General features: G+C 46.8%; 1 protein-coding gene and 1 pseudogene across 2 annotated transcripts; one reads left to right on the top strand and one right to left on the bottom strand.

Annotated features, from left to right (window-relative positions):
• The first annotated feature begins 1,912 nt into the window (after positions 1-1,912).
• LOC146176943 (uncharacterized) lies at positions 1,913-9,462 on the top strand. 2 transcript variants are annotated; one of them, XM_084583045.1, is made up of 5 exons: positions 1,913-2,231; positions 2,337-2,468; positions 3,426-3,560; positions 3,772-3,899; positions 6,036-6,174. In XM_084583045.1, exons 1-4 carry the CDS (start codon positions 2,054-2,056, stop codon positions 3,876-3,878), a joined length of 552 nt encoding a protein of 183 aa, XP_084439171.1. In that variant the 5' UTR covers positions 1,913-2,053; the 3' UTR covers positions 3,879-3,899; positions 6,036-6,174. The 2 variants fall into 2 exon arrangements, with proteins under 2 accessions (XP_084439171.1, XP_084439170.1); XM_084583044.1 differs by lacking the exon at positions 3,772-3,899 and having other exon boundaries at positions 6,036-9,462.
• Positions 9,463-9,731: 269 nt separating this feature from the next.
• Positions 9,732-21,242, bottom strand: LOC146176942 (uncharacterized; annotated as a pseudogene).
• Positions 21,243-21,247: the final 5 nt, after the last annotated feature.

Raw genomic sequence — 21,247 nt, 5'->3', positions numbered from 1 at the left:
ACAACACAAAAAGCAAGCACAATTGTACAAAAGCAATATCACGCTATGAATGAATCGGTTTTAGTGCGGCTGAAAAATGACCAACACAGTACCAAGCATGAACTGCTTACGATTTCCAGACATGTAATGAAGCCGATGCTACGTGGTGCAAGGGCCTGCACATTATTTGGAGCCGAAACTCTCCAGTAAAAGGAAGTTCAACGCACGGAACGCAGTTTTCTTTAACGTTTATTGTCTCTCCTTCACCCTTTGTGGACGTTCTGAAGTTTTTTTTTTCTTGGTGCACTTTACCATTGAGCCCCTTCAGTTTTATGTTACAGTAAATTGAAAGCGGATTGAAATAAAAAAAAGTCTTTTCTGTTGTGAACAAAATTTATTTCGACATGAAAAGCGAAATCCTCACGTTAGATATTAACTACACAGTGGCTGTAAAATTTTAAAATTTATCCCAGGCAGTGGCTTGCTGCTTATGAAAGATATTTGTTTTAAAAGTATCACATAAAGGTCCTTTGCTTCGCAAGCAATGAAGCGTCTACACACCATTTAATGCTTGAAACAGCAACGCGCATGCCAATGCTTTTACTGGCACATTTGGAACTCTCAATAGAAGATCTTTTAGCCGCTTCACTTTTCACTAAAATTTCCATGCGCAGTTTGCCGAATATTTTAACAATGTCATCAAGTAAGTCATGGCAAGAAGGAAAGCATGTCTGCGAGGTTACGCTTTGGGTAATGGCTTTTTGCACCTCCGACTCATGTACAGAATTACGGATTAGCTTTTTCTTATTAGTGCGGAAGTAGTTCTCTGCTATTTTTATCACTTCAATCACCCCTTGCTATGGAGTGGTCAAAGACTGCTGGTGCTTTGAAAAGTTTTTGAGCTCTATCAGTGTCATAGAGCTGTCTCGTTCAATCAGAGAATTATAGCAATTCTCACACTGTACTCGCTTCACAAGTTTTGAAGCAACGTAGCCTGCTAGGTACGTTAATGACTGCTCTATTTCAGGGCTCAGGTCAAGAATATCATCGGGCGCTTGAATAGCATCTGTGTCGCTTCTTGCTTCACTTGTGTCGCGTAAATGTAATAGTAAATAACCTTCCTCCTCGGAGTAGCTTCCTGATTTGCTAGGCTTCAAAAATTGACCTAGTGTTGCGTTCCTTAAGCTACATTTAAACTCATATAGTCTCGGGATGGGGTTTTTGGCGCGTAATGTAGAGAAAGAAAGACAACGGGCCGATGGCGGGATGGCGCCATCGGCCCGTTGTTTTTTCTTCAGCTTTACTTTAATTTCTTTCTCAATCAAATCATTACAAGACTGATTCAGCTCACTGTAAACTACTATAAACATTACAAACAAAACATCCCCATGCGTCCACCTTGGAATCGTAGACTGCTCCCTCCTTTCGTTGTACCTAATTAAGGTGATTATACAACACCCGAACGTAGTTCACTGGCTACTTCAGCTCATATCTCGTGATTCCAAATTAAGGAACACTCCTTCCGTAAATTTACTAAAAGAATATTTCTGCATGGATTACACCTCGTCTAGTAAACTTGGGAAAAGCGGGAAAGTGAGAGAGGTGCCTTACCTCGCACACAACGCTGCTTCTTGTCGGCACAAAGTTTTTTCTCCCGATATAATGAAGCCATCGCTTCGTCTTCAAGCGATCCCGCTTTCCTTGAGGTACCATGAAAACTGCATAGCCATCCTCAGGCCGGTTTGAACAGTTATATGCGCAACACTGTGGCATTTGGCGAGCGCGCCGCAAAGAAAAACAACGTGCGCAAGGTCTCCTTTGCTTGAGTGGGTGAAAAATGGCGCGCGAAGAACGAAAAGCTTCACAAAGAATGCAAAAAGCGCGCGTGTAACCATGGCGACCCCGGGGACAGCCAGAGTGACCACTAGACCTCTCCCGGCCTACGTCACCGATGACGTATTCGGAGCACGTGCTTTCAGCCTGGTGGGCAAAACATTCGCCTGCGTGCGGCCGCGTCGCTACGTTGGGAGTATGTTAACAAAGGAATAGCGGCAGATTTCGCTTGTTTTTCGCCATGCCGCTGAGTTGCTGCGCGGTCGGATGCGCTAATCGCGTGAAGAAGGGCAATGGCATAGGTTTTTTCCGATTTCCGAAGGATGAAAAGCGGTGCAAACAGTGGGTACAAGCCATGCGGAGAGCGAATTGGGCGCCCGGAAAGGATGACCGGATCTGTGGCGCGCACTTCATTGCTGGTAAGCACAGCGCGTATGCGCATATACAAGCATTGACACGCATGTTTGATGAGTGAACACGAAGCACGGGCGGTCAATCATGGGTTTGCTTTGTCCCGAACGCAGGTTCACCATCGTTGCACCCGGACCATCCGGACTGGGTGCCGAGCCGCTTTGTTTTCACGAAGCCTAATCCAGACGGCGACAAAAAAAAGTGTGATCGTTTCGAGCGAAGTTTGAAGCGGAAACGAAGCCCAGGTACGCCTCGGTTTAATCTATAATGTCGCTGTTCTGTACGCAAGGACGTTCACGCGGTTTTTATTACGTTTCCTGGCAGCTGTAGTCGCAGACAGGTTTCCATGACTGTGCAGTGGCATGCAGTGGACGTGACGCGCCGCCTGCTTAAGCCTGGTTCACATGCAAGCGGAAACGATAGCGATTTCTGCCGCGGCGGCGCAAAAACCTGTTCTGAGCTGTCGCTATCTGTCGTGGTGGCATGAACGGCAAGAGCGGCGTAGTTTCAACTCGTTGGAAATTTTTCGCACTTGTCGCATGCACATCGCCGCTCAGTTCGCTCAATCGCTTGCACGTAAACCAGCCTTTACATGCCTGTATCTCGCTCGCGAACGTATGCAAACAGCATGCTGGTGAAAGCTGGCGCCCTCAGCTTCCTTCCACTGTATGGCCACAGCTGCCCGCGATTAGTCGCTTGCGTGCGCCTATGTTAGGCCATTGCAGTGACAGTGTCCGGTTGCAAGTTTGACACCCATGATATTGGAGATTGGCATGCGTTTTAGTATTTGCGAAGCTAAACATGCAATGCATCTTGCTGTGTACGTATGCACGCGCCAGAGATTTTAGTTTGTTTATCCTAAATTTTAATCCATTTATATCCTTTCCATTACATTCTTAAAATATGCACCCGCCTGAGCAATGTGCATCTTGTACCTCTTTAAAAATGTGCATTTCACAGAAAGAATTGCAGAATTGCACTCTTCCATTTTTTGCCCCACTTAGTCGACTTCTCTCACTTGCTGCGACTCCTGCTCAATAAGAATGTGGGAAATAACTTCAATTTCAAGAAACTGCACCAGTTTTGTTGTCGGCAGATAGCAGTTCTCGCAACTGTTTAATGCCATCTGCTCACTACTGGCAAGATCAGATTGAACGTGGCACTCCTGATCAGCCTAGATAATCAGATGTCTATCCTTGCAGCGTACACTGATCCGGCTAGTGATGGGCAGCAGCCCATTGCACTCGCTCACAGTGGAGGTGAAGAAGATCAGTCGGAAACAGCAGATGCTGTCGAGGCGCTCCTGGAGCTCAGCCGAACACGTGAAGCCCCAACTGGTATGGCGTGCAAATGTTCTTTACTGTACTCCATTACAGAGTGGACAACAGTTGCAGTCTTTGCGCCAGTACTACACTTCATGCTGCATGCCTTGTTCATTTTGGTGTGTTAATTCTTTGTGGCTTACTTTTTGTGCTGGTCATCATACTCCACTTGTTTCTCTCTTTTTTTCTACTTCCCTGCCCTGTTTTTTTTTTCTGGACCTTTTAGGCAATGTGCCTCTTTGGATGGCAGTGGCCAGCTTTGGATGGCAGTGGCCAGCCTGCTGCTTCTTCCGTTTCCTGTCTGTTTCACTATTATACACCGTGACTGCATGAAGTGCAGAATGGAGGAAGCTGGTGAGAAGCCTGAAAACTGTCATATTATATAAGCATAAATGCATGTGCACACCGTTGACAACTGGGAATTTTGAGTGTCTATTAGTCTTTATTTTTGGTTCTGTCTTTTGGCTTTCTGGCATACTGTACTCATCAAAAAATTTTGAACTTCTCGAAATTAAGTTCAGTTGGAGCAAGCACTTACCTAGCCTCTTTCCTTTTTCAGTGCTTGTCCACTGTGCTGTTTCTTGCCATGTACGTGTAACCACTTGCCCAGCTTTTTCTCCTAATCAACTTAGCAACACAGGCCGGTTGCTTGAGCTATAAATTCTGATGTATCTCATTCCATTTTTAGGTGCATGTTGATAGTCCCAGGGGTTTTGAGTTTCCTGATAGCCCCATTTTTGTGTTTCTGAAAGACTCATTGGAAATGCCAGTATTGGTCCACAGAAACCTTCAGGTGGTGTTCTGAAAAGACGATAAAGTGGCTGTCATCCCATACACTGCCGCCCGCAAAGTTAACGTGAATGCTTGAATCCGTGGCTTGGCATTACTTTAGCTCTGCTGAGCACTGGCTGATGGTCCTGAGACCATGCTACTGCTCAAGCATTTGTGCCATGTTTGCTGGCAGCAGTATGCAAGATATTTAATGGCGTGAAAGAGTATGAACAAGATATGAAGCAGAAGGAATGATTTGGCTCCTGTGAAGTTTGTAGCCATGTTCTACTGTGCAAAAAGGGGGCAAACAATAAGCTAACAGGTTGTGGTAATGACAGCACCATTAAGCATAACTGCAAATTTATTTGCTGCTTTGTGTTGACTCAACACAGAGCATTTATACTTTTTTTTCTATTTTTTCTTTATTTGTTCTAAGAAATGTACACGAACAGTTGGTTGGACCCATAGCTTTTACGGCTAGTGATGGGTCCAAATACAAAACAAGTGCAATGTTACTGCAGACCTTGTAAAGGAAAACTTCAAAATTAACACAAACAATCTAATAGACCTCTCCCTGTTTGCAAACTATGTGACATCAGGGAGGCACGTGACGATGGGGGCGCGCCGGGCTTGGTGGACAAAAGTGCTCCTTTCAGCCGGTTCTCCCTGCTGCAAGGAGCGGCGGGAAGCTGCCCGTTGTTATACAATGCAAGAGTTATGCAAGAGCTCTGTTCAATGGCACTTTTAAGGATGTCTAAAAAGTTCTTACAGTATTAGAGCTTACAATATTATGACAATATTAGAGCGCCGCCCATGAAAACATTCTGTTAGGATCATTTCAAACTTCTCAAGGAACTGCGTTATTGATGTGTTTGGTGGCCGATACCCCACACCAACTATCAAACCATCCTGAAGTTTTATGAATAGGGTTTCAATGCATTCAAAACTAATAGACGCCACTCACATTACCTTGTAGGAGACACTATCCTTGACAAACATCCCTACCCCACCTCCCCTTGCCCATGTATTCCGTGGCTGGGATAAAAATTTATAACCCGGGAAAGAGACTGCTTCACCACGCTTGAGCCAAGTTTCACTCACGGCTATGACATCAAAACCAGATTACAATCAAGTTATTTAGGTTGCTTCGCATGTTACAATGGAAAATTGAAAACCTTTATTACGCATCAAATCGTCAACTTGTTGAAACGTAAAAGCCATGTCAAAAGAAACAGAAAAAATGTCATGCTAAGAACGACAGAAAAAAAAGAACAGTCACACGACGTTGGCCAAGTCATCTTCACTTGTGATGTGCAGAAAAGTGGAGTTGTCTGCCCTACGCATCAAAATTTTGCCTTGTGACAACCGAACAAACTTCCAGTTGTAGTCTTTAGCTGCTTTCTTTCCTTTAGATAGTAGTACTTTGTTCTCAACGTAAAAGCATTTTAGCTTACAATTCTATAATGATGCTATGATCATATAATAAAGCTATAATGCTATGAGCATGGAATAAAGCATTATATGCTCTGCCTGCATTACTGTATAATTTGTTTCTTGAATGGCATGCATTTATGTGCAGTGTCTGTAGTCCTTGGGTCTACCAGCACGATGTTGTAAATGCATCTGATGCATAAACAGATTTGCTTCAAAACCTCTTGCAGCTCCCCCTTAAAGCATGTGCAGGTTCGCAACTTATGACCTTTTTTGTTTCACTAACAGGAGGGAGACCCACTCACATGAGTGCACCACCACTGCATTCAACGCCAAGCCTGAATGAGCCCGAACAAGAATGGTACCAGCAGTGGCGTCAGCTACAAGAGTGCATGCAAGAAAAATACCTTGCTAAGTGCAAAGAGTTCAACGAACTCAAGGAGCATGTTGAGAGTCTCGTAAATGAACTTAAAATTCTGCGGGAAGGAGAAAGGAATGAAGGCCCTAGGAGGTGGGGATACTTTGCCATCACAGGTGTGACAGGAAAGGTGGCTTATTATACCGGGTTGCCAAATGAACAAGCATTTCTCTGGGTAGTGAGCCTATACAAAAATGCCATCGAAGAGCCCCGGAACGAGGTGCTTGACCCAGAGGACAAGGTGCTACTTGTACTCATGAGGCTGAGACTTGACGTGCACTTATGTTTCCTCGCAGACCTGTTTGGTCTAGGGAAAAACTCGATCTCCAAGCTGTTTGAGGAAACAATCACTGTGTTGGTGGCTGAGCTGAAGGGGCTTGTTGTGTGGCCAGACGATGTGGCCTTCCACACATGCAAACCAAAACTATTTAGAGGGAAATATAGGAATGTAAGGGTCATCATCGACAGCACTGAAGTCCGCCTTGAAAGAGCAAGTGCATCAACAGCACAAAGCACAACATTCTCAAGCTATAAAAATGTGACCACCCTCAAGTTCTTGGTAGGAATAACCCCGTACGGGTTAGTATCGTATGTGTCAGAGTGCTGGGGAGGAAAAATCAGCGACAAGCAGCTTGTCTTGTTCACGGACTTCACCGAGAAGCTCGAACACGGAGATGATGTGATGGCCAACCGAGGGTTCACTGTGGCTGAAGAGCTAGCAACACTAGGTGTAAAGCTGATTGTACCAGCCTTCACCAAGGGAAAAAAACAGTTGCCGCAAAAAGAGGTAAACGAATCCCGAGAGATTTCCCGCCGCCGCATCAGAGTGGAACAAGCCATAGGACGCATGAAGAGGTTCCGCATCCTTCGAAACGTAGTCCCCTATTTTATGAAAGATTACCTAGACGACATTGTTCTGCTGGTTGCCGCTTTAACGAACCTCCTGCCACGGTTTGATTAATGGCTAGATTCAACACTCCATAATACATATTGAAACAGCTCTCATTTGAACCATGACCCAGTCGGCTCTTTTCTTCTCTTGTAGCGTTTACCTTAACATTTTTCGTAACTCACCGTGTGTCAGTAACAGGAGGGAGACCAACTCACATGAGTGCACCACCACTGCTTTCAACGCCAAGCCTGAATGAGCCCGAACAACCACCGGAGTGCATGCAAGAAAAATACCTTGCTAAGTGCAAAGATTTCAACGAACTCAAGGAGCATGTTGAGAGTCTCGTAAATGAACTTAAAATTCTGCGGGAAGGAGAAAGGAATGAAGGCCCCTAGAAGGTGGGGATACTTTGCCATCACAGGTGCGACAGGAAAGGTGGCTTATTATACCGGGTTGCCAAATGAACAAGCATTTCTCTGGGTAGTGAGCCTATACAAAAATGCCATCGAAGAGCCCTGGAACGAGGTGCTTGACCCAGAGGACAAGGTGCTACTTGTACTCATGAGGCTGAGACTTGACGTGCACTTATGTTTCCTCGCAGACCTGTTTGGTCTAGGGAAAAACTCGATCTCCAAGCTGTTTGAGGAAACAATCACTGTGTTGGTGGCTGAGCTGAAGGGGCTTGTTGTGTGGCCAGACGATGTGGCCTTCCACACATGCAAACCAAAACTATTTAGAGGGAAATATAGGAATGTAAGGGTCATCATCGACAGCACTGAAGTCCGGCTTGAAAGAGCAAGTGCATCAACAGCACAAAGCACAACATTCTCAAGCTATAAAAATGCGACCAGCCTCAAGTTCTTGGTAGGAATAACCCCGTACGGGTTAGTATCGTATGTGTCGTGCTGGGGAGGAAAAATCAGCGACAAGCAGCTTGTCTTGTTCACGGACTTCGCCGAGAAGCTCGAACACGGAGATGAGGTGATGGCCGACCGAGGGTTCACTGTGGCTGAAGAGCTAGCAACACTAGGTGTAAAGCTGATTGTACCAGCCTTCATCAAGGGAAAAAGACAGTTGCCGCAAAAAGAGGTAAACGAATCCCGAGAGATTTCCCGCCGCCGCATCAGAGTGGAACAAGCCATAGGACGCATGAAGAGGTTCCGCATCCTTCGAAACGTAGTCCCCTATTTTATGAACGATTACCTAGAGTCATAGTGGTGATCACCGTGCCTTCCTCGTCTCTTTTCGGATACATCTGATTTTTGCCTACGCCAAGCTTTCTCTTGGAGAGTTCAGGCTACCTGCATTGCTTAGAGCATGCTCAGTTTGCTTCATGTTATTGTCCCATATGTCAGGTTTAACAGCTCTACCAGTTCTGTTCTTACCTGTATTTTAACACCAAGGCCATCGTCTGCGGTTAAAGTAGAACATCTGCCTTGCGGCAAGATCCCGAATCCCTTTACTGCTAACTTGTTGATAGGGTCATTCCTTACCTTTCTTCCATTTTCTCTTCATATTCTGACTCGCCATCCTGTTTGTCATTATATCTCATCTTGATAAGCACCTCTATATGCTGCATGATGCTCAGATGAGCGCACAATGTAAAGCTTATTTCATTTTTAGTCTCCCTACTGGGGCTCTTCCACACTCATTTCTCCTGTTAACGAAAGAAGGTATTCAAATCCATAACTAATTCTGGTCTGCCAACTCTACTGATAACGCCTCCTTGGGACACATCTCCTGCCAAAAGCTGCTGTGTGAGCTGCAACGAACATTTCATAGAGTGCCTCTTTTGAACGAAAGCGACAGTTTTCACCCTCAGTTAAAGCACAGAAGCCAAAGCAGCACCCATGCTGCACCCCTACGAGAACGCCCATTCCTAGTTTGAAAATGGTGAAGGAACTTTCTCATCTGGCCAATAATGACTCCTTTTTTGTGTGTGTAATCTGTTTATTTCCGTTTCTGTACACAGCAGCAATATATGACATGTCATTGAAATAATATGTGGTTCGTCAAATGCACTGTGTTGCGTCACTTATTTAATGCAAAGGTGTTAAAGGAGGCGAACCAAGATCAACAAGAGCAGCCCGCAAATGCGAACCATTAATTGGACACTGAAGAGAAAAACGAAGTCTGCTTTTGTCGACAGAATACCAGCTCCTAATTTCAAAAATACCACTCTTACTGCAAACAATGCTCTTGTAACGTAGAAAACACAGATAACAAATACAGGTATTGCTGCCACAGCCCATTCTTGCAAGTACAAGTGCCATGACTTGCAGCGATAGACTTTTCGGATTTTGTGGAGGTATATCTGAATATGTTACTTCCTGAATGTTCGCTGTACTGTCATATCAGTACACACACCATCATCTGGCGCATCAGTTTATGCCACAACGCGTATTTTTAGCTTCACGTGCGTCCCCTACAGAGCAGCGATGATAAAGCTTTCGAGCAAGCCATTTAAGAAGTAAACACCTGAGGAAGCACCGAACGAAAGGCCCCATTTTGCAGAAAATCTCTACTGCGGGCATTTCAGCAAAAGATCACAGGCATGGCTATGGCAGATGGTATTTGGCAGGTGACATGGCCGCATACTGACTGGCCGGCAGGTTTTATACGAGGTCATGAGACTATATTACATGACGGGAGCTGCCAACTGGGACTTCTGCTTTCAGATGGGTGGGAAAGATGGAAATTGGAAATCAAACCTTCGAGGACCCTGGGGTTATGAGTAAGACATGCTACTCTTGGGTCACATAGGCACGTTCATAGGGCTTTATTAAAGTGGGGCTTTATAGATATCTACGTAGAGTGGCCTTTTTCAAATTACTCGGCAGCTTGCAACTATATTAATGAATATGCGACATAAACACAAAAATTAAAGGATCAGAGATTAAGTTAGTAGCAAATTGCATATAATCGAACGAGGATCCGCAAGAGAAGCCGCAGATGGCAGCCAATAACAACATCGCATCATACCCTTAAAAGTAGAGCTTGTGTGTCCCCTTATTTTTTCATTCTGCATAGGCGATTTCCCCTTTGGTCACTGCTGCTTAATGCTCGAGGTTGCTCTTTCTTGACAGTAGCTGTGGAAGCACTGCACTCCTACAAAATGCCTGCAAAGCTGGCATGTGCTTATCAAAAAAATCGTGGTCCCTTTGAATACGGACAATCAGAAAGCCTGCCTTTGCCCAGCAAACAAAATCACAATAGTCAACATTGGCACATGCCAACTCTGTCTGCACTTGAAACATGTACTCATGGTTCTCCTTGAGGTTCAGGTTCTCATCAAGGTAAAAGGCTTTGTCCCTGATATCACTTATTACTCTGTCCCTATACTTGTAGGGGCATTTTATCTCCAGCACCCCACGCCCACAACAACTGCACTCAATGAACCCATCTGGGCTGGCCGCAACATACTGCCATTGTGGAAAGATGCAGAGCCCTGCATCTTTACATTTAAAGCCCTGATGGTGCTGCACTTGGTAATCAATATATTGCTGCCTTGCAATATGTTCATGGTCTATGCCGTATCTGATTGCTTGCGGCTTCCTCTGGCGCGACTGATACTGAACCAGTGGAGACTGTGCAATATTTACCGCGAGGCGTGCTGCACTCGTAGCACTCTTGCATTTCAGCACTTTTGCGATGACTGACCCAGTAATTCTGCCACATCTCTGCTCAAACCACTGAATACAGTTTCTCTGCTGCCTGGTCTGTGCTTCAATCTCGACAACTTCTAGCTCACTTATCCTTCTGTTCAATAAAAAATCAATTCTTTTGGCTTTCTCATCATCATCAAGCTCTTCCCAGTGCGGGTCAAATAGTGCATACAAGCTTTCCGGAAGGTCAGCACTTCCCTGGCACTCATCAGCAGTGTCTGTGTCTTCATCAGGGACGACATACTTGGCAAATGCCGTAAATATTGCAGCATCAGGAATAATGGCATGCAGTGAATCCAGCGACGCAGGGTACTTGGCTTTTGTCTGGTGAACAACCGACCGCAGTCTTTTGACGCCCTTTGATGGCCTTCCGGGCTTGTGTTTGACGATGACCAGGTCCTTCAGGCGGGTAGGCTGAACCTTTAGGATAGAGCAAAATACATTACTTGCATAGTGTTGTTGTGATACATACCCTGTAAGGCACTTTCAGTCAGCTGACATTAATGAGGATGAGGATCGTTTCCTACCTTTCTTCAATAACCTATCTGTGTGCTAAGAAAGGAATCATTCTAGCATTCATTCACTAAGCTGCTGCTTATGCTCCTACTAACACCTGTTCATACAAAGTAATTATGTACAATTTCACGAGACTAAGAAGCACAGAAAAAAATGCATTACACTTTCTCGGAACTTGTTGTTCCAGGCACAAAGCTGGGACGTAGATGACCTTGCATGTCCTGAAGACACAAGCAGCTCAACTTTGAAAAGGAGGGCAGCCACGTGACAGCACACTTCACCAAGCCTGCAAAAAGGAATGGTAGCAAAATCACTCAAAAGCCAAGTAGAACTTGTTAATATTTGATATCCATCTTAAATGTTAAGTACAGAAAGCGACTACTCCGCTCGCCAGTACAGTTTTACAGCGATGGCAAGTGCTACAAGTTTATATAAATGGCACAACAGCATTTGTTAGATACTCGCGCTACAGAGGCACTTACTAGTACATAAGAACAAACAACAGGAACTTTATGCGACGAACATTGAAGACTCGTTTTTTTTTTCACTACAGACAGGGCGGGTTTGGGCATTTCGTTACGCGTGGTTACATTATTCGTAATTCTGCGCGTTCACGTGCTAGGACGACACTGATTCCTCGAAGTACCCTCCAGCCCTATGGTCAAACAATCGCATTCAACGAGGTGGCCTACGTCACGCAACACCGTGAAAATGCACTCAAGCAACACCTTTGCTCAAGTGCACTAACGCTCCAGAACGGAATCGCAGTATGCTTCGCTTCTGCGACAAACGTTGCCCGTATCGGTAACCCATTCTACTGCGCCAACATCTGGCCTTATCTGACAACAGTGTGTACTAGTGCAAATTCTAGAACACAAGAAAGAAGCGCGTCGACATTGGAGAGAAGAGGACACAACGCGTCTCAAAGCGATGCTTTCTCTTGGTCCTGGACGCACGCATTCATCGCAGAAGTGGGACACGAACTAAAGAGAAAAAAAAATGAACGAGCCCGCTTCGGTAACAACAGCTGCTCATTGCTGCACTTGATATGTAAATATGAACTCACCCCGCCATGCAGGTGCAGTGCGCCGTGCGAACGCTGCAGTCTTGGTCCACAAGCGCCCATGCCTCGTAGGGCTCGGCGGTGGTCCTTTGGGACGGTGTCACCATGGCCTTTACGAAGCAGCACTCGGTGTCCAGGTCAGAAATGAGAACCGTGCGAACATGTCCTTCCATCGCAAGGCCGTAGGCTTTGAGAGACTTGTACGACTTCAACGCATCCACACTGTACGGGCCGGGAGTGCTAACAAGGTATACATAAACGTCTCCGAAGCGCACGTTTGGCCAGCACTTTGGATCGTTCTTCCAGTTCCCTAATGCGTAGGGGTCCGGATACTGTGTGCCACGCACCTGTAATTTCTCTAAGTAGCGTTGGCGAGCATTTTCCGGCAGTGAGCGCACATAATCCGACACCTCCATAGCGCCCACACCGCTGTAGGCCTGACCGGGAAAGATATGTTTTGCCCACCAGGCCACGCCCACCACGCCCTCTGACGTCACATTGTTTGCAAACAGGGAGAGGTCTATTAGCGCGAAGCGGAACGCGCCGCGCGTCTGCGCGTCGCGCCAGTGTTGCCACCTCTGGTGGCCAGCATTCCGCCAAAAGGACCCAAAAATCCGCTAAAAACCCGCTAAATATTTTCGAAAAACCACCAAAATAACCGCTAATATGTACTGCGGTGCTGGATGTAAAAATACTTGCACTGGACCTCCTGCATGGCTTACAAATGGAAGGAAATGTAATGATTCTGTGCCACAGCCTTCAGCAGAACACGCTAAGCAAAAGCGAAACCAGAATACGCAGCGCCGTCGGAAGTAGCGTCTGCTTGTGCGTGCATTCAAGCAGCCCCGAGCCGAAGAGCTGGCAAATTGTATCGCATAAATGTGGCTAATAAAGAAAAAAGGTTTTTTTCGAGCGTATATTTGGACTAATTGTAGCGCATATAGTTCCCGGCCAGCGTCCAATGCAGCTCACTACACAGTACTGTTCATGCCTTTCAGCGAGCGTTCTTTCCTCAATTTTTTTTCTCATATGCAAGAGAAACTAAATAGGCCGGCAATTGTACCATTTTTAAGCGTAGTGCGCAGTAAATTGCTGGAAGGGAGATGTGCATTTTTTCACCGGTTTATTATGAACATCTTGAAATATAAATGAGGATTACACCAGACGGGTACGTATATCATATCACACTGCTCGTAATTACAAACAGAACATGAGGGTGTGTCCAGAGAACATTAGCCAAAAGCAACGCTATGCAAGCCTTGAAGCAGAGTCAAAACCAGTCAAAACACAAACGAATCGGTATCATCATCGGAATCCTCGTCATCCACCTGGAGAACTGGCTGACACACAGCACTTCCTGATGTAGACGGCTCGCTCAGTCCGCTGTAAGTGGTATCAGTCCCAATGAGTCGGGTAACCCTTTCTGGCAGCTGATAATCAAAACATCCTTTGTTCTTCCTCTTCAGCCCCGCTCTGATCACCATAATGGCGTTCACAGTAGCTGGCGCGAGCCTGTTTCGTAGTTTTGTTTTCAGCAAGCTCAATTGGCTGAATGATCTTTCCACTTCCGCGTTGGAGTAGGGTAGCACCAGCATTGATATAGCGAAGTCCGCTAATTGACTGAACGGGTTTTCGCCAGAAGAGTCTCTATAATTTTTTACTTCACACCAGAAGTTCTCAGTCGATGATGTATTCGTCCAAGGGACAGTTGTGATGCTCTTCCATTGGCTTTCGGCCGCATCTATCTTGGCTGGCGGTACACCTACTGCTTCCATGAGTGGTACTAGTGAAGGCTTCAACACAGACAAGGCTTTCTCAACCGCCAACTGTCCCACGTTTTTTAACGTTTCAATGTTCTTAGGAAGCCTCTGGCGTATCTGCTCGATGAGAGAAACCAGGAATTTGATGCATCGCTTTCGCAATATGTCTTCATCTTCGGAATTAAACCCCGCTTCCTTCATTTCCTGCATGTGTTTTTCAAACAAATAGCCCAAGTACGGCTTTGGATCAAGATGGTCCTCTACTTTGGTCGTGATTATGTCGATGTTTACAGTTGGAAGCACCACTTTTTTGATGAGGGCAGACAGAAGTCGTACGAGGTCGTCCAGAAGCTTTGTCTGGTCTGCATTCTTAGCTTCAAAGGACTTGTTCACTCTTTGGATATCCTGAAGTATTGGCTTCAGGAAGAGCAAATAAGCTTTGTTGGCGTTGTCAGAGTACATAGAGTGCAGCACTTCCGCGTTGTAGCATTTTTCCGTCAGCCTAACAGTTTGGAAGTGCACCTTCAGCTCATCCCATTGGTCCAACACTCGCTCCACTGCTGTCGCGATCGAAAGCCATCTGGTCGAACAAGCTTGCACGATCTTTAAAGGCGCTTCCCCGCTATTTAGCAGGCCGTAAAGTTTCTTGTAAGCTTGCTGCCGGGACGAAGACCTAGCAAACCAATTGTAAGTCTCACTAACAAGGTAGTCTAAGCTTCTTGGGAGCCCTTCTGCCACGGCGGCTGATGTCGCCAGTTGAAGCGAATGGCAGACGCAGCGAATCAAAACTAGGTGTGGCACATCAGCTTTCAGCAGCTGATGAACGCCGTTGTTCACACCTGTCATCACACTTGCGTTGTCTGTTCCGATTCCAACCAAATTTTCTAGTTTCATATTGTGGTCCTTCAGAGCACATTTTATGGCCTCAACAATGCCGCGCGCATCGCATGTTTCTAGCACGCAAAGGGACAGAAACGTTGTCACTATTGATGACGTTTCTTCACTGTGGTAAATCACACAAACTGACAAATACTTTGTCACCGAAATATCGGTTGATTCATCAACAATGATGCTGTACTTGCTGTTGCCAATATCACATGCAAGGTCTTCTTTAAAGGGGGGGTAGAGAACATTTTTGAGCACTGCAGCACATTTAGTTCTCTTCATTCGGTAGCCTTGGGCAGCCGCACTGTCTGGGAATGATTGCTTGATGAATTCTGCGAGATGGTCAGCAGTGATGATGCTGCAATGTTCAGCTATGAACAACGCCGCCTTGCCTTCTGCTGTGCTCGCTGCATCGCTTTCAGCTCTTTTGGAGAAAGTAATCTGCTTTTGAGACGGGCCAAATATTTTAGCAGCATTCTGGTGCTTTTTTGCGTCCTTGTGCGCCTTCAAATCGTTGTATTTGCATCCAAGTTGGCAACGGCAGAACTTACATTCGGCAACCTTCAGTCCATCGGATGTTACCTTGCAGAGAAGCCAGCTGCGTAGGTCGGGGTCTTTAAGCCATTCGTCTCGAAACTTTTGAGCATACTTCACTTTCGGCGTTTTTGGCATGATGTCCCTTGCACGTGTTCACCGGGTAGCCAAACTGGGACTTCTGGCCAAGAACCACAGACAATGCATGGACTGCTTTTTATTTTGCATCGATCACATATATAACATTGAGAGCAAGGGAAGGGGAAAACACAGTGAGAGATAGCGTTGAAAGTGGAGTGTTTGAGAACCATTACGGCAGGCGAAGCTGGTACGCGTGTCAAGTAACTGCGGACCGATCGGCGTCGACGTGTTTATATCCGCGCGCCTCGCAGGGTCGACGCACTCGGCGCGCTCGGGGCAATGCATGGGATCGTTTGACACCTTAGAGCAGTCGCGCGCAGAGAGGCAACAGAAGCGAATATATACGCAGGGGGCACTACCCCAGGCGTATCATATAACTGCCCACGCCAACCAAACTGCATCGCGCGAAAGACCAGGCGCGGCTGCCGCTGTTTCAGATCACCGCCGTAATTTCTCGCCCATAACCTGCAGGCATCTTTTAAACCGAGAAGAATAACAGAACTTAACATTTCGTTCAGATCCACTAAAAATCTGCTGAAAAAGCTTGAAATCCACCAAAACAACGAGACCCGCCAAATAGATTCATAATCCGCTAAAAAAACCGCTAGCCGCTAAATTCAAAATTTTCCCGCCAAGGCTTCAAAAAAACCGCTAAATTTAGCGGGAAATCCGCTAAAATGGCAACACTGCGTCGCGCAGAGGTGCCCGTCGCGCGGAGATCTGAATCCGAGTAGGTGGCGAGGAGGTGAGGAGAGGAGGTGATGCGGCGGCGGCAAAGTACAAAGCGTGGCGGTACTTTCTCTTTATCGAGGGACTTTAGCGGCGCCCCGATGGTTGTGCCATCTATCGTTCTGCCGTGAAAGCTTCCAACGATGGTTTTTAACAGCGCCGCTTGGCGGCGCGCAGTTCGAATTATGGGTGGCGGCGCCAATTTTTGAGTGAACGAGCTGTTACGCACATAGACTTCTATGCACTGCGGACCGGACCACGATGACTATTTCGAATTATCCAAAATTTCGAATTAACGAGTTCTGAATTAACAAGCTTTCTAAAAGCTCGTTAATTCGAACTTCACGGGACCGGGAAAAAAGTTCGAATTATCCGATGTTCGAATTATCGAATGGCCTTGAAAAAAACTGACCAAAACCGTTTGTACTACGGTAAATGTACCGTATTTAGTCGCGTAACGAACTCACTCGCATAACGAACCCCCCCTCCCCCCCCCCCCCCCAGCCCCGATTTGTGCCTACAAATCTGAAAAAAAAAATAATAATAATAAAGGCGTCAGTCGTTAGCGCGTCCCTCTGTTTCGCACCTTCACGGTCCACAACACATTTCTTGGCAGTGCGCCAAGATGCTGCGCGACGATAACGGCGTGTTTATCTTTTGACTTTAGCTCGGTCAGGGGGGAGGAAAACGAACTTGGCAAAGTGCCAGCGCTTATCCGGTTGTGCAAGCCTCCTTTTCAGTATGTTCGCTTTATCGTGCTATGAGCGACTTGGGCGGGCGGCGCCGTCTACTGCCAGTCTACTGCCACTCCAATCATCGGAGCGAACGGTGCTAAAAGCCGGCGTCATGATCGCGGCTGACTCGCGTGCTTCCGTTGACGACTGATAGGTGAAAGGATGGATGGCTATCGCAAAAAAAAAAAAGTGTAACCCATAGTGCCCGTCCGAGATCATAGCCTTTTATGGGCATTGACTGGGACCGCGCCGACAGTATTTATCCCTATTTCACAAATTAACAGGGTTGGAATTAACGAGCATTTTGTTGCAAACTACGGAGGTTGCGCAGAAGAGAGAGCAGGCAGCCGCCGCCGCGCGGCCATGCACTTACCTTGCCGCGGCCGCGTCTCCTCCCTTCAACGCCGCCGGCCGCCACGCCGGTCATGGCGCCATTTAAGTTTTACCCACTCTTCCATGGTTTTACCTGGTTCCTTATTCTGTCCCCGTTTTGGACGTGCACAGCCTCTAATTATGCCTACCGATCGCGGAAGTGTTTCTTTACCCTTTTTTTTTTTTCGCGTGATGTGCGCCAAGCCGCCCAGACGCGGCGGCGCGTAGTTCGAATTATCCGTAGCGGAACCGACTCGCGTTCGAATTAACAGGCTTTTTTATACACAGATCTCTATGGAGCTTGGCCGGACCAAGTAGTGTAGTTCGAATTATCCGAAAATTCGAATTATCGAGGTTCGAATTAACGAGCTTTCACTGTACTCAATGTTACAGAGGGTATGTCATGAGGAGGAGCATATTGTCATTTTAGTGGTTACACAGTACTTGCTGGTTGAACCGACTACTCATTGTCATGCAGGGCATGCCATGAGGAGGAGCATTTTCACAGTCGATGTAGTGGTTACACAGTACTCGCTGGTTGAACCGACTACTCATTGTCATGCAGGGCATGCCATGAGGAGGAGCATTTTCACAGTCAATGTAGTGGTTACACAGTTCTCACTGGTTAAACCAACTACTCAATGTTATGCATTGGTACGCCTTGAGGAGGAGCATTTTGACAGTCACTATAGTAGTTACAGTTGAATCCCGCTATAACGAAATCCACGGTGCACGAAAAAAAATTCGTTCTCGCGGAACTTCGTTATCGCAAAAATTTGACGTGAAACGCAGAAAGAATTGCCCAAGCAGCAGCAAAGGCGTTTAATGCCAAAAATCTGTAAGCTTGGTTTGCTTACGCTTCACGGCGAGCAACGCCGTCACGCGATTTTCGCACTCGGTCAGCAAACCCATTGCAACATCGTCGTCTCGGACAGCAACGAAATTCCTGATGACATCAAAAGCGTCCATCACCTGTACGGCGGTTGCCGCAGCCGGCGCTTCCTGTACGTCGTCGTCTTCTTCATCGGAAGAGTCCTTATCATTCCGGGCAGCTTTTATGATCTGCTCATCACTCACATCTTCGTGAACAACAACACAAGCGTCAGCGCCGATGCATTCGTCGAGCTCGAGATTAGGCGGCACGGTTCCTATTTCTCCCAGCGTTTTCCAGGCGGCCGCGATCCCCGGAGCCGGTGACGCCTCTTCGTCGTCGTCTGTAACGCCTGGTGTTAGGCCAGCAGAGTGTACGGGTCGACCTTCGGCAAATCCGGCGTGCCTAAAACAGTTCACAATTACTGAGCGCCCCAGTGTGCTCCAGGCAGCAGACATAATCTGCAGTGCCACGTACAAGTCCACCTTCGTGTCTCGGCCGGTTTCAGTGTTAAAAAGCAGCCGCTGAATTAACCTCCTGCGGTAAGCGCGCTTCAGGCTAAGAATCACGCCCTGATCGAGAGGCTGTAAGACGGACGTGCAATTGGGAGGGAAAAACCTCAGCTCCGTGTTAGTGAGCTTGACTTCGTCGGAGTGATGCGCTGAACAATTGTCCAAAAGCAAGCAAACTTTACGGCCCTGCCGCTTCATGTCGCGGTCGAATGCCATCATCCACTCGGTGAAAATAGCACGGGTCATCCATGACTTGTTGTTCGCCTTGTACTGCACAGGTAGGCTACGAGTTCCCTTAAAACAGCGCGGCTTGGCACTTTTGCCTATGACTAACGGCGGACGCTTGTCCGAGCCATCCATGTTTGTGCAAAGCAGCACTGTGATGCGTTTTTTGCTGTGTTTGCCGCCGTGACAGCGCTGCCCCTTGAAGTCGAGCGTCCTAGCCGGCAACATCTCGTAGAATAGCCCGGTCTCGTCGGCGTTGTAAATGTCTGCAGGCGCGAAGTTGCTTAAAATTCCGGCCATGTTACTCGCCTTCCAAGCAGCTGCTCCGTCCACGTCTGCTGACATTGACTCGCCGCACAACACTTTTCCAACGATGTTATGGCGGGCCTTGAAACGGTTTAGCCAGCCAATGCTGGCTTTAAAATCATCAATGCCAAGTAGGCATGCATAGTTCAAGGCTTTCTGCTGGACGATGCTTCCGGACAGGGGGACGTTGCTGGCTCGTGCTTCCACGAACCACGCATGCACTGCTTTGTCCAACTCTTCATGGAGGGGCCGCGTCATCTTTTTGTGCTTCGAGGATGTGCCTGAAGCAAGTGCCATTCTCACGCTGTCCTTATTGCCTAGAATCGTTGACAGCGAACTTGCAGGAATTCCGAAGTCTTCAGCAATTGCCACTTTCTTCCTTCCGCTTTCTGCTTGGGCGATTATTTGAGCTTTTTGCTCAAGGGAAAGAGTTTTGCGTTTTTTCACTTGCGTTGCCATCGTGTCCTGCGAATGAAAACTCGTCGTTGTCGAAGAGAAAGGCAGCGAGTGAACAACGCGACCACGACACAAAGCCAAAATGGCGGAACTGCAATCACGTGATTTCATGCTTAATGTGGCTTTGGATTTGACTTGGACTTCTCGCCAATAAAACTAGTTTCGGTTTCGATTTTGAACGCGAAAATTTCGTTGAAGCGGAAACGCTCTGCAAAAATGGTTCGTTGTGCAGAGAAATTTAGGCCATGAATTCTTATAGGATACTCGCGGGGAATAAAAAATTATTCGTTGTCGCGGAAATTTCGTTGTGGCGGTATTCGTTGTGGCGGGATTCAACTGTACACAGTTCTTACTGGTTGAACCAACTTCTCAATGTTACGCAGGGCATCTCATGAGGCGGAGCATTTTGAGTCATTATAGTGGTTACGCAGTTCTCACTGGTTGAGCCAACTACTCAGTGTCACGCAGGGCATGCCATGAGGAGGAGCATTTTGACAGTCATTGTAGTGTTTATACAGATCTCACTGGTTGAACCAACTACTCGTTATCACGCAGGGCATGCCATGAGGAGGAGCATTTTGACAGTCATTGTAGTGTTTACACAGTTCTCACTGGTTGAACCAACTACTCATTATTACACAGTGAATGCCTTGTTTTCCGCATTGACAGTTTTCCTGCTCTGAATAGCAAGGTTAACTCCTGTGCAGGCACTGCCTTCTCTCTTTTAGAAGTGTCTTTTTGACCTGCCTTTTCTCAATGGCAAGCCTATTCCATCTGGCCGGCAAATTTCCATGGAGCGAGTGGCTTGCGGGGCAATGATTTCTGGAAGAATGCAGTCCCTGTAGAATCGAATCAGAACTTTCTCCAAAACTCATCATCTTGCTGCAGCCGCTGCACATAGATTCCTTTTGTAGTGTACACAACAAAATCACATAATAACCGTCTTGTAATGTGAAGCTGACCCTGAATTTGATAAAAATATTGGTGAGACTGCGAAAGAGGAGGATTAGTGATTTCGGTTTTCCCACAGATCTTGCGAGCAGCTTTAAGTGGGTCCTGATTTTATGTTGTCTCTGGACGTTTTACCTCCACAATGCCATCATTGCCAACGAGACCATCTGGTGAAGTGGCCAGAAAACCATGATCAAGGTCGACAAAAAGTCCACATTGCACCTCAGTTTGCATTTCTACCTTGTACAAGCATAAGGCTTCTTTTTCGTGGTGTTTGCCATGTTCCAGAGCTGCAGGTGTGAAGCTCTGTCTGTGCACGAGGCCCTTGGCAAATGCATCACATGGCGTAGAGTCCTTCCTTTTACAAACAGCATGGATGTATGATGCTGTAAGGAGATGCTGTTGCTCAGTATGCCAAGCTGGATTGTCAGCATGGCTCCGCTTGCCTCTTTTATTTCCACACATTGTAA

The sequence above is a fragment of the Amblyomma maculatum genome, chromosome 10 (assembly GCF_055883805.1).
Source record: "Amblyomma maculatum isolate TAMU_Amacu chromosome 10, ASM5588380v1, whole genome shotgun sequence".
Classification (NCBI taxonomy): Eukaryota; Metazoa; Arthropoda; class Arachnida; order Ixodida; family Ixodidae; genus Amblyomma; species Amblyomma maculatum.
The sequence above is the reverse complement of the archived record's forward strand: the minus strand, read 5'-3'. Positions and strand labels throughout refer to the sequence as shown.